Here is a 19,137-nt window from a genome sequence, read left to right as displayed (position 1 = left end):
AATATAATATAATATAATATAATATAATATAATATAACAATGTGCCCAAGATAAAATAAAATACAATTTAATTAAATATTGGACAGTATAAATCACTGTTCACTTGCATTACTATTATTATATTGTTAGGGTTATTATTATATTTATAATTATAATAAATAAATAAATGATAGATAATAAAAAAATAAACAAACAATTCTAAATAATAATAAATAAGAACCTAAAAGTAACATATGTGTATTTGTGCTTGACAGAAGAAAGCCATTAGGAAAATCAGGCAGGGCCAGAACGGCATGAGGCTGAGTAAACGATGACAGAACTCGTATCCTGTGCTTTAACTGGCAGCTCTGTCGCCTGCGGAGCTCTGTGTGGAGAACGAGCGGTTCGAGAAGCAGGACTGAAGCTTCAAAGCATGAGGAAAACCTCAGGCTGGAGGAATGCTGAGTAAAGCTCATATAAAAGCATCTCAAACACAACAGGAGTGGAGTTACAGAAAATAACAGGGATTAAACACTATTTCTAAAGGAGACGTTGTGATACTCACCACGTACTCGAAGACCAGCGTCAGGGTTTCCTTGGTGTGAATGATGTCGTGGAGCAGCACGATGTTGGCGTGTTTCAGGCCTTTCAGCAGAGACGCTGCACACAAACACAAACACAAACGCTTCATTAACACACCAATGACTCGTATTAAGAACTGGAGTTGTGCATTTTAACATCTGAAACAGCAGAGATGTTCATTTATCTGTCAGACAGCTGTTCCTGGATTCTATATATAAAAAGCTAGAAGTTTTGCTGATAAGAGGCTTTTCACGCCTAGATGTACCCTGTATCTAGATGTACCGCCAAAATAACTAATATGTATATATATATATATATAATGAACTTGCACCCAATCTTGACCAGAACTATTGTTTTTATTAGGCTTTTATTATTACTTTATTTTTATTTATTTATTTATTATTATTATTATTATATTATTATTGTTACAATTCTTATTATAATAAATACATTTTAAAACATTTATTTAAAAAAATTTACTACAACTAAAATTTTATAAACTTAAAGTAAAATAAAATGCAGTAAAGTATTAAATAAAATATTTTAATTAAACAATAAATATTAAAATAAAATTACAATAAACTAAAATAAAATGCAATAAAGTATTAAATATTTTTTATTTAAAAAATACTTTAGAGAAATAACAAAATAAATGTGCCCAATAAAATAAAATAAAATAAAATAAAATAAAATAAAATAAAATAAAATAAAATTAAATAAAATTAAATTAAATTAAATTAAATTAAATTAAATTAAATTAAATTAAATTAAATTAAATTAAATTAAATTAAATTAAATTAAATTAAATTAAATTAAATTAAATTAAATTAAATTAAATTAAATTAAAATACTGGATAGTATAAATCACTGTGCATTTGCACTATATGGAAAACAGAATCCTAGACATTCTTCATTAACCGTGGACTTTCTACTTTTATGTTTCAGATGAAAGCAAGATATAATATTTTGTATTATCCAAAGTGCTTCATAATAATTTTAAATAATTTTAAATCAATTTTCCACACAGAAAAAGGGAAACAGAAACTGTGGCTGTGAAGCACCTTGAAGTCTAATAACACAAAATGTGTGAAGTGTCAAGCTTCAAATAAAAGAGCAATAAATAAAAGAACAAATAGCTTTTAAGGCTTTGAATCTTCAAAGGTTTATAAAAAAATCAAAAGGAAATGAAAAGTAAGCATGCTGCTGAGGACAGAATGACTATTACTCCACATATTAGAGAATGTAATATATAATATATAACGGAGAAAGCATCGCCGCAGGGACAGGAAGCGGCTCTCTGAGCTTCCTGTCTATTATTCCAGCTAACGAGTTACACACGAACACTGTAATTAAAGCTAATCATCAGCAGCAAAGCCTTCGTTTACATTGATGTTTTATGAGTGTGTTTGCCATATTTCTCAGATCAGATGTGTTTTTCTTCACATTACAAAACGCGATGGCTGCAGAACACAGAAATCTCGTCTCAATCCAGAAGAAAGCACTCCGAACGTTTTCATTTACTACAAAGACCGAGCGAAACACTTCAAGTTCATTTTTCAAGGGCAAAACGAAAGCTCACATATCGAGCAAAACTAGGGCGAGTCAATCCTGCTGTCATATACATCATATATGAAAATACTAATTAATAAAATCACTTTACACTATATTTTACACGAGGAAGACTTGTGTCATTTGTTTTATAATTGTGATTTGTCTCTTAGATTTTGGTCTGATGTTAGTGCCTTTCTATTTCTGCGAAGAAATGTTAATTACGTGTTATCTTTAAAAGATGTTATTTGTATTTATTCACACAAAAGTAAAACGATTGAGTATGTTGTTAACTTTTACATTTTGCAAGGTAAATATTATAGTCATAAACAGACATTTGCGAAATGCATACCAACCAAAGTGTAATCTATTTTTGTCAGGAATGGAAGTTTTGAAAAAGTCTCTAATGCAAATTAATAAAAAAAAAATATTTTGTGGTTATTTGTTTATTTTATTTATTTTTCTTCTCTTAAACACTGTTCTACAGTTTACGATTGCTCTTATATTTTGTGTATCTGGATTTACTTGTTAATAATTCTTCTTTAATAATAATAAATTAAATTAATAATAATAAATAAATAAAAAACCTATGCAAGTATCAGTATCATGGATTTGATCAGCTGTCAATCCCTCACTGACCAAAAATTAAAAAGTAATAATAATTGTATTTTTAGAATTATTATTATAATTATAAACAATAATAAAAAATAACATTATAAATAATAATAATAAATAAGAACATGCAAGTGAAATAAAAAGTAAATATTCAAAAATGTACAATAAACTGAAGTAAAATAAAATGCAATAAAGTAATAAATAAATAATTTTTATATTTATTTGTTAATTAATTTTTTGAGTAATTCTTATTTAATTATATTATGAAATAAAATAATTAAAACAAGAAAATGGAATAAAATAAAATAATAATGACATTTATTTGTTAATTTTTATGTATGAATTAAAATACAACAATACAATAAAATAAAATAAACTAAAATAAAGTACTTAAAATAAAATAAATAAATAAAATAGTTGACAGTATAAATCACTGTACACTTGCAGCATTTGAAAAACCGAAGCTTGGATATTCTCATTTTATGCTTCAGAAAAAAACAAGATAGAAAGTCAAACAGAGACAGAACTACATGATGACATAATAATAATAATAATAATAATAATAACAATAACAATAACAGCCAACATCTGTGAGTATCATTAATAGATTTGATCAAAAGACACAAATCACATAAAATGATTAAAAATAAAGATATGAACAACATAAAAAATGAACTTCATGCTGACTGTCAATCCCTCGCTGAGCAATGACTAACTTCAGCTCTTTTCTCATTTTCTTGCCCAGCTCAGAAACTTATTTTATTTTTATTTCTTTAGACCGATTATTCACACAGAGCAGATTTATGAAGTCTGCTGTACACTTTTCTGCCTGTAAGTTGAACACGATCAGGTTGATTTTGAGCAGCGCTTGTTTGTTGCTCACGATCTGTTCTCACACTGAAAATCATTCTCCACAAGAAACGCATGCAATGTTGCTTTCGATTTAGTCAAAATCAGGCCTTAAAATCCTGCCTGTGCAGTAAGCTCACTAAGTGTGTTAATTCCTCGTTTCTCTCTCATTCTGCTCAAGTTCTGCCGGCCTCAACATCTCCAGTAATTGCTGAATAAGTTCAATGTTCAAAGCTTTTTTCTGATCCGCGCAGCCCCGGATGATTGGCCCGGATCACGCAGATCAAAAACACGCAGCGCAATTAAAATGCAGAGAGATTCTCACACGCTTCGCTCAGAACAGAGAGAGAGAAAAACACCTTTCAGGTGCCAGACTTTAACTTCAGTTTCTCTTTGTTATATGAAGGCCACATGAAACACATATATTAACACTAGCAAGTAGGGCTGGGCGATTTTTCAGATTTTATCGATTAATTCAAACACTGTAAAAAATGACCGTTAATTTAACGGTAAAAGACTGTAGAAATGCTACAGTAAAAACCTGTTAAATGGTTAACGGTAAGTTCCCCTACTACAAAACTGTATTGGACATTACATGTCATTTTACGGTAGTATACCGTTTTTGGAAGTGAAAAAGAACGTATAATTTACAGATTTTTTTTTACGGTGAATTTAATGTTTTGCCACGATTAAATAATTTTTTTAGAAATCAAAGAATCACGATTTTGAATAGAAATATTACCAAATGTAAGAATTAGACACTTTGGCAATATGCCAGTGATAACAGTAAAGAGAAAAGAACGATCCAACCGCATGTCGGCGCACGTGATTAACCGCTCTGTGAAGGATTGTAAGTAGAATATATCGTTAGACGCCATTCACACAGAATGCGCTTTTGTATTAATAAAGACGTGACGCAGTGGAATAGGAAAAACATGAAAGAAGATGGGAATGAACTTCTTTTAACTTGAGCACAGTGTTTTTAGAATGCCGTTTCATGCATGAGATGCTGCAAGAGACGCGAGCCTAACATTCAAGCCCGTCCATGTTTATACAGAAAATAAAATAAAATAATAAAAACCTGTAACTACTGCTGTATGTCTGATATTTCATGTTTGCATCATGATGACCGGCTGAAAGCTGCTGTTCATTGTTTTTACAGAACATTTATAGTTAATAATAGTCTACTGGTGTTATACCTTCAGTCATTTTGGATTTAAATGCATCTTTTTCTGCAAAGATATTTAACAAGAGATTTGTTTAACATTTACATAATGTTGACAACTTCATGTGTGGTGCACTTGAAATAGAATTTTCTTTAACTCGATGGTTAATAAAGAAAAAGTATCTTGAATCATGTTGAAAATACATTTTCAAGTTGACTAGTTAAAAATCGAGAATCGGTCAAACGCTCTGAAATAATTTTAATAATGTTTTGCCATATCGCCCAGCCCTACTGGCAAGTGATGGAGAGATCGCTCACCTTCTCTAATCGCTGTGAACGGCGTTCCCTCTTCCTCCTGCAGACGAATCACTTTCAATGCAACCAGCTTCCCATTTACCCTAAAAACACACAACATCAACCGGTTTGATATTCATCTGTATTACATAAAAAATAGAGTGCACTGTATAAACATTCCTGTAAATCAAACTCTGAGATCACGGGCAATAAAAATGTACAATACAAAAAAAAAAATGTATACTTTGAAATCCAATGCAAGCCGCTTTAACACAAACAAACAAATAAATAAATAAATAATACTGCTGCGTGAAACCGTATATTCAGTGATCCAAAATATACATAATATTATTTATATATTTAATTGTAATATATATTATATTATAATAATATACTGTTTTACACTGAATTAATTTTTTTATTTATTTACGTGTATTCAAACTATTTTATAAATGTTTTAATAGACTTGTTGTCACGCCCCTGGACTCATTCTGTGTGTTTTTCCCTCTCCACGTGCTCCACGACCCAGTTTTCCTATGTTAATTGTTTCATTTGTTCCAGGTGTGTGTTGTCAATTACTCCATGTATTTAAGGTCCTGTCTGTGCTTTCTGAGTTCGTCCGGTATTCAATGTTCATCTTTCCCCGCTACGTGTGTGTTCCTACTTCCGTTGGATGTTTATTAAAGTCTATTTATTGAAGTCTACTCCACATCTCCTCGTTCCTCGCTCCGTGCTCCTCACAGTAGCAGCTCGTGACATTTGTGTGCATTTGGCAGAAAAGGAAACTATCTTAAATAAATAAATAAAATGTATCTACCTATCTAATTTATTTAATTATTTATATTTATTAATTATAATAATTATATTTGATTTAACAATGCAATCATTTGCTGTAAAGGAATGATTTAATTAGCATTTTGTTTTATTTTAAAAGATTAAATAGTTAAAATTGTATTAAATGATAAAACAGAATTTAGAACAATTAAAACAAATAACAGAATTTTGGAAAAAATTTAATAAAAACAATACAATGAAATATACTGTATGTATATAAATGTGTTGCAATAAATTATTATTCATTATTTGACATTTGAATAATTATAAAAAAATTTGATTTGAAAGGTTTTATGAATTAAATTGATTGACATGCTTTTTTTTAATCTAATTTAATTAAACCAATAAAACCGAATCCAGAAATAGAAACAGAAAACCCAGAATTTTAAGAAAAGCATATATGCAATATGATTTTATCCGATTGACTATTATCCAAAGAATATTGTTTGATAGGAGGGATTGATGATGTAATAAGAAAAGGAAAGTGGTTTCAGAGGTGGAGCAACACTACAGAGAAACTGTTTTGTGTTTTTGTATAAAAAGCACTGATGGTTTGTGCTCATTGAGACCAGGAGCGAGTCTGAAGACAATAAACCGGGTCAGGAGTGATTTACTGTCACTTTAAGTCGATGAAATGCAATTTGGAGGCAGTGAAGTGAATCTGAACGCGCAGGTCATAATGAACTTACACACAAACACCATCATTACTATGAAAAACACTGACAATAACGCACTATTCATTTCACGCTGGCTGGAATTTTATTTTCCAGATTTTCTCAGGCTCTGGTTTTATTACAGCAATATGAAGAATATATAAGATTTCACATCATAATAATTATCTGCCGCCGTCTTTGCTTACAGTCCCGTTACTAAACGAGTCAAAGAAACACAGCAGGCACAAATAAAATTAACACCGCATGCAGTTACAAAACAAACCCACACAATCTCAAACTAAATGAGGTATCAGATTATTTTGAGTAATTAAAGAGACTGCAGCACATTCAACTGCAAAAGAGTAACTGCAAGTTTAAATACTCACTTCAAGTTTTATTTAATATTTACATAGGTATTGAAATTGGTTTACTGCATGTTTTTCATATTTCAATTCACATGAAGTAGAGATTGATACTGCATTTTGCTGTATGATAATGTGTTTAAAGAAAGGCATATAAAAGATTATTGTGCCGATATTAAAACAAATCAACATAGTGAATGTTAAATAATGTTCTTAGTCTTTCTTTCCCGTGATGGGGCAGATTGTATGCATAATGAAGGACTTTTAATCACTTTCAATCATGTCGGAGATACATTGTGACTCTTATTTTGAAATGTTTGCACTATACTACTTCCAGCAGGTCGTTCAAAAAGATGAGAGAAATATGGGAACCAAAGAATTAATAATAACAAAACATGTATAATACTGGATTTTTAATCATAAACCAGCCTGAAATACACAGGGAATCTTAATTTGCAATGTCTATGCTTTACTACTTCAGCTGCTCATTCAAAAAGGCGAGAGACATGAGATATGCATATTCTAATATAAAACCATAATGTAAACATTGTCAATGGTAAGCGATCGTTAGGCATGAATGTGTGGCATTCACTGATTGCGAACTAGGCACAAATCAAGCACAAATAAAATACGTTTTATTTAAAGCCACAAAACCATTTCTCTGTAGTTTTGCTCCGCCTCTGTTTTTCATCAGTGCCTCTCATAAAACTGTCATAAAGAGACACAACGGATAATTTCGCCTCTCATATACAGCCATATGAAATCTGTTTGACTTTCTCCCAAACTCTGTGTTTTCTGTTTCGATGATATTTCTGGCTTCTGGTTTAACGGTTTAATTAAACTGTAATAATCAAAAAGCATATCTAATCAATTGAATTCATAAAACTTTTAATATTTAAAAAAATAATAATTACATTTAAAATAATTCATTAAAATGTGAACAATAATAGGGCCAATATGAAATTACTTTTTTTCTAAATTGTGACCCTGCAGCACAAAAGCAGTGTTAAGTCGCTGGGGGATATTTGTAGCAATAGCCAACAATACACTGTATGGGTCACAATATTACAGTTTAACAGATATTCACATAGAAAACAGCTGTTTTACATTGAAATAATATTTCACAATTTTTACTTTTACATTTTAACATACATACATCATATAAGACACTAATTTTAATTTGAAGAGGAATTTTATTCTTCTGGTTCATTTTTGTGCCGTTTTTTTCTAACACCTGTATTACACTGGTGACTCATCTGTGTCTCATAATTATTCATGAGAATGCGTGTCTTCATCCAATGAGAAGATGCTGCTCTTAATTATTCATGACAGCATGTTCATTTCCTATTACAGAAGCTTCAGACTGTGAGATCACCTACAGTAAGAGAGACATGTTCTTAGATCAAAAGTGAACGCTTGTTTTCGCTTTATAAGAGTAATAAAAATAATTCACATTTTAAAAATAATTTAAAAATAAAATTAAATACAAATAATACAATTAATAAATTAACACACATACTGGTAAAAAATGTATAGCCTGAATGCACTGTAAGTCGCTTTGGATAAAAGCGTCTGCTAAATGCATTAATTATTATTAAATTATTAATTATATAATCATATTAATATTTTACATTAATAATAATAATAATCTTTATTTTTTATAGCGCCTTCAAATGTTACATCTCAAAGAGCTTTACATAAACAAATAAAGCATCAAAATACACCATATAAAGATTATAAAATAAGCAAAAAAAGGAAACATGCATTCAAAACACTTAAAAATTAAATCATATATAATTAATATAAAAATTCAAATAAAAACTACCCTAAAGAAATTAGTTTTAAAAATGTTAAGAGATTTCGCTTGCCTTATTTTTTTTATTTAAAAAATAAAATGTATTTAATTTATTTAAAAAATTAAAATAAAAAGTTTATTTTAAAAGTGCCTTAAATGACTATTCATTTACATTTTTGTATTTTGATTTTTTATTTCAAAATCTTTTATGTTATATATTTATTAGTGCTGTCAAACGATTAATCGCATGCAAAATAAAAGTTTTTGTTTACATAACATATATATATGTACACATGCATGTATATATTTCAGAAAAATATGTTATGTTTTTATATTAAATACATTTATTTATAATATAAATTATATGAATATAAATACAGACATGTAAATATTTTCTAAATATATACTGTATGTGTGTGTATTTATATATACATTTGATTTTATTTGTTTTTAGTAAGTGTTTCATTTAGTTTACTTTTTCTCAGAGTAATATGTACAGTAAAATGCAACTCAAAGGTCTTCATGAAGGGCTGAAGAGCAAATGCGCAGCGGCAGTGATGCTGGCGTTTCTTCAGTAATCAGGTTTGTAGCCTGATCCTCCGCAGCGATCGGTGTGAAAGATTAGCGGACTCTTCCCGGATAAGCGCTCGCTCCGATGCAGCTGTAACCGCAAACCCAACACCAGACACCAGCAGTCTCTAAATATCACCTCAGCACGCCTTTATTATCCTGCTCGAGGCGTCGGGAGCGCAGGGGCCCTGTGGAGAACAGGTTTGAGTGGATTTTCTAAGTAAGAAGGTCTGTGGGAGGATAAGGAGAAGGGTGTGATGGGAAAGAGGTCAGGCTCTCTCTCTCCAATCCTTCTATCTGGCCTGACGCTCATCCATTTTTCATTGCTGTGAATCAGCATCCTTCATTTTTCTCTCTCAGGTCAAACGTGTCTTGATTTCGGAGTTACATACTTTAGAAAGCATCTAGTCTCTTTTTAAATTAAATTGAAATAAATATAGTAATTGTACAAAATGCTGTATGTAAGGTTCAACAAAGTGGGGTCTACGAAAATAGCTCATTAATAAAATAATTAATGTAAAAAAATGAAGACAAATAATTTTTAAATAAATAAACGTACTAAAAAATTATAAAATCATTAAAAAGTTACAATTAAAATAAATATTTTTTTAATGCAAAATAAAACTATTACTGAAAATGAATAAAATCATACAGTAAAATGAAAAACAATTAAAAAATAAACTCACAAAAAATTAAAAGTAAAATAAATATTTAAAAACAAAAAATGCTAAAAATTAAAACAAAGTAAAATTGAAATAAATCAATTAAAAAAACTTACTAAAACTAATAAAAGTGAAATCAAATAGAAATTAAAAAAAGTAAAAATAAAAACTTACTAAAAATGAATAATTTAAAAGTAAAATTAAAACAAATAATTTGTAAAAATCTAAAAACACTTATTAAAATTGAAAAAAAAAATTAAAATGAACCCATTTAAAATAAGAATTCAAAATAAAAAAGTACAAAAATTAATAAAACAAATAATTATTAAAAATAAGATTAAAAAATCTAAATAAAACACTTACTAAAACGTATAAAACCTTAATGTACAATCCGAATAAATAAATACATTTCTGAATAAATAAAAACAAAGTAAAAATTAAACACTTTTTAAAAAGATATTTGAGATATTGTAGTTGTATACCTGTATGTAATACGACTATTAACCAACATCAGAGAAGCGTGAAAGTGTTGATAAATTATTGATATATTAACAACTTAATATTTTAGCTAGGGGGTTGTTAAGTACAACGTGAAGCGGAGTTAAACCCCCTTAGCTGTTATAAATTCACTGTAAACCACGGCTTCTCGGGGGTTATTGCTTTTATAAAACGGTTACTCCATATACGTAGTAAGGTTTCACAAAATAAAACAGAGCAAATAAAGAGTAATGATATTAATAAACACAGTATTCTTCCACCAAACAATGTAGCGCCTCAGAAACAGTTGTGGTTGCTACAAAGTGGTTGCCGAGCAACACACAAACGTAAACAAAGGTGTGTTACTTTGTAGCGTCATTTACAACAGCTTCGAACGCGGCTCAGCCAATCAGAGCCAAGCACCGGAACGCTCCGCTTTATAATGATATTTAACGAGCGTTCACTCACGGAGCTGGGGCTGGAGTGACGGCGGAGTTTGGGCGACTCTTTGCCGGAGGACGAGCTCTTGGCGTTGATGCAGGCGTTGTTCTCTGAGTGCACGCGCTTCACCTGACCAGCCGGCTTCTCGAAGGGGTCGAAGCCGCTCTGCGTCCGCTGCACACGCACCTTCCGGTCCTCAGGGATAGTGTCCAGGGGCCTGATGAGCGAGTCCGATCCCTGGCAGCTGCGAGTGGACATCTTGGTGACACATATCTGAGGAGAAGAACGTCATCAGCACTGTGGCTTTCCACCAGGAATGTGCTTAAAACAAGATGCATTTACTTCAGATGCAAGACTGTGTCGGAAAAGATGACTTTCTTTTTAGAGTTCCGTTTATTTTTCCTTGCAATTTTTATGCACAATTTAGCTTGAAGTAAATCTCATTTTAAGCATCTATTCATTTTTAAAATGCAAAAATAAAATTTAAATAAAAACAACAAAATGCAGTGAAATTTGCAGTGAAACGGCGGCGCAAGTTGTCACATTCAAATCACAAATCTAAATAAAATACTTGACAAAAATTATTAAAATAGTATTATTAAATAAACAATTGTACAATAAAAAATCTAAATCATTACAATCTTTAAAAATTCAAATTAAAAATTAATTATTTTAAATTATACAAATAAATCTAAATAAAATACTTGAATAAAATCGTTAAAAATGAAAATATTTTAAAATTAAATGAACACTTGCTAAAACCTACTAAAATCATAATGTAAATTTAAAATAAATATTTAAAAAATTTAAAAAATTGCTGAAAATTAATAAAATCATTAAAAATGTACAATTAAAATAAATAATTGTAAACTTAAAAAACAACAACAAATAGAACATTTTGAAACCAATCATTAAAAAGTTAAATTAAAAAAAGAATTATTTTGAAATATTACAACAAAATTCTAAATAAAGTGTGGCAGTGTGGTAAGAACAATCATCATGCATGGTTTTCCTTGAAGTAAATCTCCTTTTAAGCATCTTTGCCTTTTTTTTAACGCAAAAACGAGATAAAAATCCTTGTCTGCAGTGAAAAGACGTGTGAAAGTTGAGCTCTGATTGTTAAAGTCACGTCCACGTTCACAAATCCAAAAGACAGTGCTGCTGGTTTTCTTCAGAGGTTTGGTGCGGTTCAGACCCCTGCGAGGTTCGGACTTTCATCTCAGTTCAGACATCGATTCAGCTGCTGCGTTACAGTACATTTCCATCACACACACACACACATACACACTCATACACACATGTCTGGTTTGCTATCCATAGGCGTACAGTGCTGCTGGTTTTCTTCAGAGGTTTGGTGCGGTTCAGACCCCTGCGAGGTTCGGACTTTCATCTCAGTTCAGACATCGATTCAGCTGCTGCGTTACAGTACATTTCCATCACACACACACACACACACATACACACTCATACACACATGTCTGGTTTGATGAATTGGATTCTTTTATTATGGTCAAATCATCAAATGCTGTCGACATGCTTGTCCTTGAAGGAAAAAACAAACAAATAAAATGTGACACACACACACACACACACGCGCGCGTGCACGCACGCACACACACACACTCACACGTACACTCACACAAATGCACTCACACTCACACTCACACACACACTCACACGCATACGCGCACACACTCGCACTCGCACGCGCACACACACTCGCACACACACACTCACGCACACACACTCACGCACACACACACACACTCACACGCATACGCACACACTCACGCACACACTCGCACTCGCACGCGCACACACACTCGCACACACACACACTCACTCACACTCACACGCGCACGCGCACACACACACACACACACACTCACACACTCACACACTCACACTCGCACACTCGCACACTCGCACACTCGCACACTCGCACACTCGCACACACGCTCACACACTCACACACTCACGCACTCACGCACTCACGCACTCACACACTCACACACTCACACACCTCACACACTCACACACTCACACTCACACACACACACTCACTCCCACACTCCCACACGCACACTCACACACACACTCACACTCACACACTCACACACACACTCACTCACACACACACACACTCACACACTCACACACTCACACTCACGAGCATTAATCTAAAGCGTGTGAACCTACCGGCCACTCCATCGCCGCCGGCCTGTGAGCAGCACAAAAGGCCCAGAGCACCATCATGTCAGCGGTCTGCCATTAAACATTCAAGAGGAGCATCCCGTGAACGTCTCTAACCATCACCCGCGGTTCACTTACACGGGCCGAGTTTCACCAAACACACTTCAGTGCGAGATCCGCAGAGACTCAAACAGTTCAGACTAAAATACATCAACTCTCAAACAACTTTTGTGGGAAGAATTGAGCTAAACAAATGATTCAGCCAAGCCTTCTGAAAACGCAACAAACATACACACTTATACATACAGATACAATATATATATAATTATGATTTTTAATGTTTCTGAACGAAGCATTTATTTTATCAAAAATACAGTAAAAATTATGAAATATTATTACAATTTAAAACAGCTGTTTTCTATGTGAGTATCTGTTAAACTGTAATGTATTTCTGTGATGCGCAGCTGTATTTTCAGCATCATTCCTCCAGTCTTCAGTGTCACATGATCTTCAGAAATCAGTATAATATGCTGATTATTAGAAACATTTCTGAGTATTATTATGTTGAAAACATCAATATTTTTGTGGAAACCGTGATACATTTTATTTTTTCAGGATTCACAGATGATGATATTTGACTGTCTGCTGTCTGATAAATAAATAAAATGTTAAAATATAATAAATAAAAATTGGATAAATAAAAATTAGGAAAATAAAATACAATAAAAATTTAAAAACAAATTAGAAATAGAATAAAATAAATTAACTATAACTAAAAATATAAACTAAATAATAAAAAAAATTGTTTTTTATAAAAAATAAAAATAAATTAACTAACTAACAAAACAGGAGACTCAAGAGACACTGAAGGAGGAAACCACATCATATCTAGAGAACAGAAGCTGACACAAAGCAATAACTTAACAACGCCTCAGCATCACTGCAGCAAGTAAGCACCACTCACACTTACATTAGAAAGTGTACAATCTAATTACTAACAGGCCCTAGGATTCTGGCATACTAAGATACTACCACTGTGTAATTAAAAGTGAATTTTGAAAACTTTTCATGCCGGCAATTAGCCAGCAAACTAATGCAACCGAGCCGGTAAACTAATCCAGATATTACAACATTAAAGTACCATCAGTTTCCTCAAGCTCTCATGAGCAAATAATCCAAAGAGAAAGCATCATCAGCTCTGACTCCAGAGCCTTTAATCCACAAACCTTCATTAGAGCAGCTCACAATGCATCTCATTACATCTGGATATTTTAGCCAGTTCTTATTTCCGTGTCTATTACCAGACTGACACACATGAACTAACCAGTCTGTGATTTCTCCATATCAAACAACACTAATGAAGTGCTTTTATTCCAGATGAGAAGCAGAGCACCTGACTGTTTACTATGAAGCGGCCTGATTTACTGCTGATCTTCAAGCCTGACTGTACAGTATGTGGGATTCAGAGCTCTTAATGGAAACTGTCAACACTTTAAACAGCTGACATCAGTATCTGACACGACACTCTCTCGTCTCAACGCATCAGGAGCCGCTCTGAAAGCAAACTCAGCTGCGAAGAGCGTCTAGAACGGGTGGGATGCGCTCCAGACGGCATTCATGATGCATAAAGAACCGCCGACACGAGGAGACAAACACGTCTGAGGATCTCAGTCACGTGCGGCACAGAATAAAAGCCTCTGAATACTGTACAGAAAGACACACAAACAGTTCACAAACAGAAAATAAGATAAAATAAATAGATAGATAAAGATCCATTTAAATGAAATAAAAAGGGTAAATAAGAATAAACAAGTTATATAAATTATATGTATGTATATATATATATATATATATATATATATATATATATATATATATATATATATACACACACACACACAAATACATAATGAACAAATAATCAAAATTAGAAAAATAATAAATAAATACAAAAATGTTAAATACATAAGAATGAACAAAATAAGAATCAATAAATATGTAAGTGCATAAACATAGGCAAGAATAAGAATAGTATTATAAAGAAAAAATTGAAATACAAAAACATTAAATAAAATAATTATAAATTATAAAATTATAAAAAATAATAGGAAAAATAAAAAATAAAAATGAATAAATAAATATCAATAATTAAAATAAAAATTAGAAAAATAAATAACAAACATGGAAAAACAAACAAACAAATAAAATAGAAATTAGAAAAATAAATAACTAAAAATTGGAAAAACAAACAAACAAGTAACTTTTGATTATTTGGGGCCACTGCAGACCACATGCTTCATATTTAGAAAAAAAAAAATATATATATATACATAACCCCTAAAATAAAAGACTAAAACATCTACAGCTGAGAAACAATCCTTCGTATTTAAGAATCCACTGGGAAAACCCTCCCTGATTACAGAAAGCCCAGTAAAGAGGAAATCCAAGCCAAACAAGCCATGCAGATAGGAAGCCTGATAATGATAATGCTGGAGTTAAGGGCTGGGTGACGTCGCTAAAGCATTACATCTCTGTGTTTCTGATCATATAATGTGCAGCGAGAGAGAAAAATCTGAAGGGCTTCCAGCTCTGATCTCTTCAAAATGAATGAATCTCTCAACAACATCAGAGAATTACAGACGACTGAGCCATTTCTAGGAAAACCAAGACTTCTGAGATGATCACTTAACATGCAATGAAGTTATGTGACAAAAAAACACTAGTTTTTCACAGGTTGAAGGATTATTTCACAAAAAAAGAACAGTAGGTAATATGTAAACGTGGTGTGCATGTAATTTATTGTTTGCAATACACTACTGTTCAAACATTTGAGGCCCATAAAGAAATTAATACTTTTATTCAAGACATTTATAATGTTCCAAAATATTTATATTTCAAATAAATGCTGTTCTTTTGAACTTTCTGTTCATTTGTGAATCCTCAAAAAAATTAAATGTATGACGGTTTCCACAAAAATATTGTGCAGCACAACTGTTTTCAACATTAATAATAATCAGGAATGTTTCTCAGCATATTATACTGATTTCTGAAGATCATGTGACACTGAAGACTGGAGGAATGATGCTGAAAATACAGCTTTGATCTCAGAAATAAATTACACTTTAACAGATATTCACATAGAAAACAGCTATTTTAAATTACAATAATATTTCACAATTTTTACTGTATTTTTGATCAAACAAATGCAGCCTTGGAAAGCAGAAGAGATAAATCATCAATATTTGAAACTGAACCGACTGCAGTCTTACTGTCAAATCAAACACATCTACTCTGACTAAAGTCTGTTCAGTTACTGATCCAGACCTCTTCTGAATGAAACTATAATCTCGACTTCAGGGAATGAAACACCTGCCGTCACACAAAAACACGCATGAGAGACTGACAGAGACGCTTCCAGAACACCGTGAGCTGCATTTCACAACATAGTAAGCTATAGTTCAATTATATGCATAAAGTATATGCATGCAAGGAAAGTTAAATAAAATAAAAAAAATTGACAATTTTCACAACATTTATGTGAAACATGCTAACAGCAAATTCGATTTTGTTAATGATGTCAGCGATGCTCACTAGTTTGTAGAATACAGCTACAGAATTATGAAACATGAATGAAAACTCCAGCTTTTCCTGGCAATTCAAGTGTATACTGATTAAAAATCCTGAACTTAGCAATGTCACTGGGTTTGGTGTCCTTGACTGTGAACTGCTGTGATTAAAGGGAGTGCTAAACATCAGTTTTACAGAGACTGGACGGAAAAGGACAAAGACAAAGGGTTGTACTGTATTAATGACAAAATTGGCCGAGTTCCTGGCAGCGCTGGCCTGCTGTTAATGCTGATTGGATCAGGACTCAACACCGGCCTTCGCTCGAACTCGTCTCACTGGAGAACGTGCCTGTTTTCACTGCGGATGAACTGATCGCATCAGTTACAGGCTGATTATCAGAACTAATACCTGCTTTCTGAAACACCACACCGATCGCACTGAAAATCATCGGCTTTCCCTCCATATTTAACCTTTTAGGTGCTGAAATGTGGTTCATCTTCATTTCTGTGGTTAAGAAATTCACATATTTCTAGCACATAATTCTAGAGAATGACAGATAGAATGATAGATAGAGAGGCAGACAGACAGACAGACAGATAGACAGACAGACCCAGACAGACAGACAGACAGACAGAGAGACAGATAGATAGATAGATAGATATAGACAGACAGACAGACAGATAGATAGATAGTCAGATGATAAGATAGATAGATAGATAGATAGATAGATAGATAGATAGATAGATAGATAGATAGATAGATAGATAGATAGATAGAATGATATAGACAGAGAGACAGACAGACAGACCGATAGATAGATGGATAGATAGAACCATAGACAGACAGAATGCTAGATAGGCGAAATAATAGAACGATAGAATGACAGCCAGATAAAACAATAGAACTGATAGACAGAAGGATAGATAGTGATATAACGACAAACAGACAGACAGACAGACAGACAGACGCAGTGTATCTGCTGAATGAAATGACTGCATCTGTTCTGCAGGAGACTCTTGTCTGATAGCTGAAAGGACGAGGACGCTGAGCTGGACTCAAACCGATAGTCAGATGATAGATAGATAGATAGATAGATAGATAGATAGATAGATAGATAGATAGATAGATAGATAGATAGATAGATAGAATGATATAGACAGAGAGACAGACAGACAGACCGATAGATAGATGGATAGATAGAACCATAGACAGACAGAATGCTAGATAGGCGAAATAATAGAACAACGATAGAATGACAGCCAGATAAAACAATAGAACTGATAGACAGAAGGATAGATAGTGATATAACGACAGACAGACAGACAGACAGACAGACAGACGCAGTGTATCTGCTGAATGAAATGACTGCATCTGTTCTGCAGGAGACTCTTGTCTGATAGCTGAAAGGACGAGGACGCTGAGCTGGACTCAAACCCGCCGCTACAGTGCTGGCAGACGCTCAGTGCACCACCGCTCCCATGATCCTCTTCTGCTCGCGCCGCTGTCTGACTGGCATTCACCAAACTAAGCTGCATTACAACGCTGAGAGCCGCACTCTGTAATGGAGGTGTAACCCAAGCCTTTGAGTGGATTATAATGGTCAAGTTCCCACTGAGTGCTCAAGAAGCGCTTGAGTGAGTTAAGACAGCCTCGAGGCTTGGCTAATCATTTCTGAATTACAGCTTGATAACTGCAGCAGACGTTTGCTCGGGAAAGCAAAGCAACTGTCAACAGCAGTTGGCTAATGACCAGATTTACATAAAACACCTAACAAATGGAGACACTGGCGTGATTAAAACTTTGTGCACTTTTTTCTTTTCTTGTCCTGAATTTGAATTGAGGTACCAAACAGGATCTAGAACGGAAATGCAGATTTTAATTTAAGTGAAACGCAATGCAGTTTATATAAGTCATTTTTAACTAGAAAAGCACAGTTTGTCAAGACTATAAATGCTGAACAAAACCTTGACCGGACAGATTGAAAGACAGAACGACAGACAGAATGACAAACAGATAGATTGAACAACATATAGATAAACATAAAGATAGACAGATCAATATAATGATAGGTAGACAGACAGAACAATATGGTAGATATAATGATAAATGGATACAGAATGATAAATAGATAGACAAAACAATGGATAGAAGGTTAAATTGATAGATGAATAGATGGAGAGATAAATAGATAAAATGATGAATAAAAGGATAAATACATAGAAGTGTAAATATATAAAATGATAGATAAACAAACAGAACGATAGAATAGATGGAGACAGACAGAACAATATGGTAGATATAATGATAAATGGATACAGAATGATAAATAGATAGATAAAACAATGGATAGAAGGTTAAATTGATAGATGAATAGATGGAGAGATAAATAGATAAAATGATGAATAAAAGGATAAATACATAGAAGTGTAAATATATAAAATGATAGATAAACAAACAGAACGATAGAATAGATGGATGGATGGATGGATAGATAGATAGATAGATAGATAGATAGATAGATAGATAGATAGATAGATAGATAGATAGATAG

At 32.6% G+C, this 19,137-nt stretch overlaps 1 protein-coding gene across 1 annotated transcript in view; it reads right to left on the bottom strand.

Moving 5' to 3' along the window:
• LOC107565305 (cyclin-dependent kinase 14-like) overlaps positions 1-19,137 on the bottom strand; it is a 198,096-nt gene that overhangs the window by 137,662 nt on the left and 41,297 nt on the right. Inside the window, exons 2-5 of the mRNA XM_016250526.1 lie at positions 10,850-11,099; positions 9,386-9,434; positions 5,057-5,136; positions 545-639 (exon numbers count right to left, since the gene is read on the bottom strand). Of these exons, the coding sequence (XP_016106012.1) occupies positions 545-639; positions 5,057-5,136; positions 9,386-9,434; positions 10,850-11,084 (459 nt within the window). The 5' untranslated portion in view covers positions 11,085-11,099. The remainder of the gene's footprint in view (positions 1-544; positions 640-5,056; positions 5,137-9,385; positions 9,435-10,849; positions 11,100-19,137) is intronic.

This window comes from Sinocyclocheilus grahami, unplaced genomic scaffold, assembly GCF_001515645.1.
Source record: "Sinocyclocheilus grahami isolate Dianchi unplaced genomic scaffold, SAMN03320097.WGS_v1.1 scaffold992.1, whole genome shotgun sequence".
Classification (NCBI taxonomy): domain Eukaryota; kingdom Metazoa; phylum Chordata; class Actinopteri; order Cypriniformes; family Cyprinidae; genus Sinocyclocheilus; species Sinocyclocheilus grahami.
Note: the sequence above shows the minus strand (reverse complement) of the source record. Positions and strands in the feature narration are given on the sequence as shown.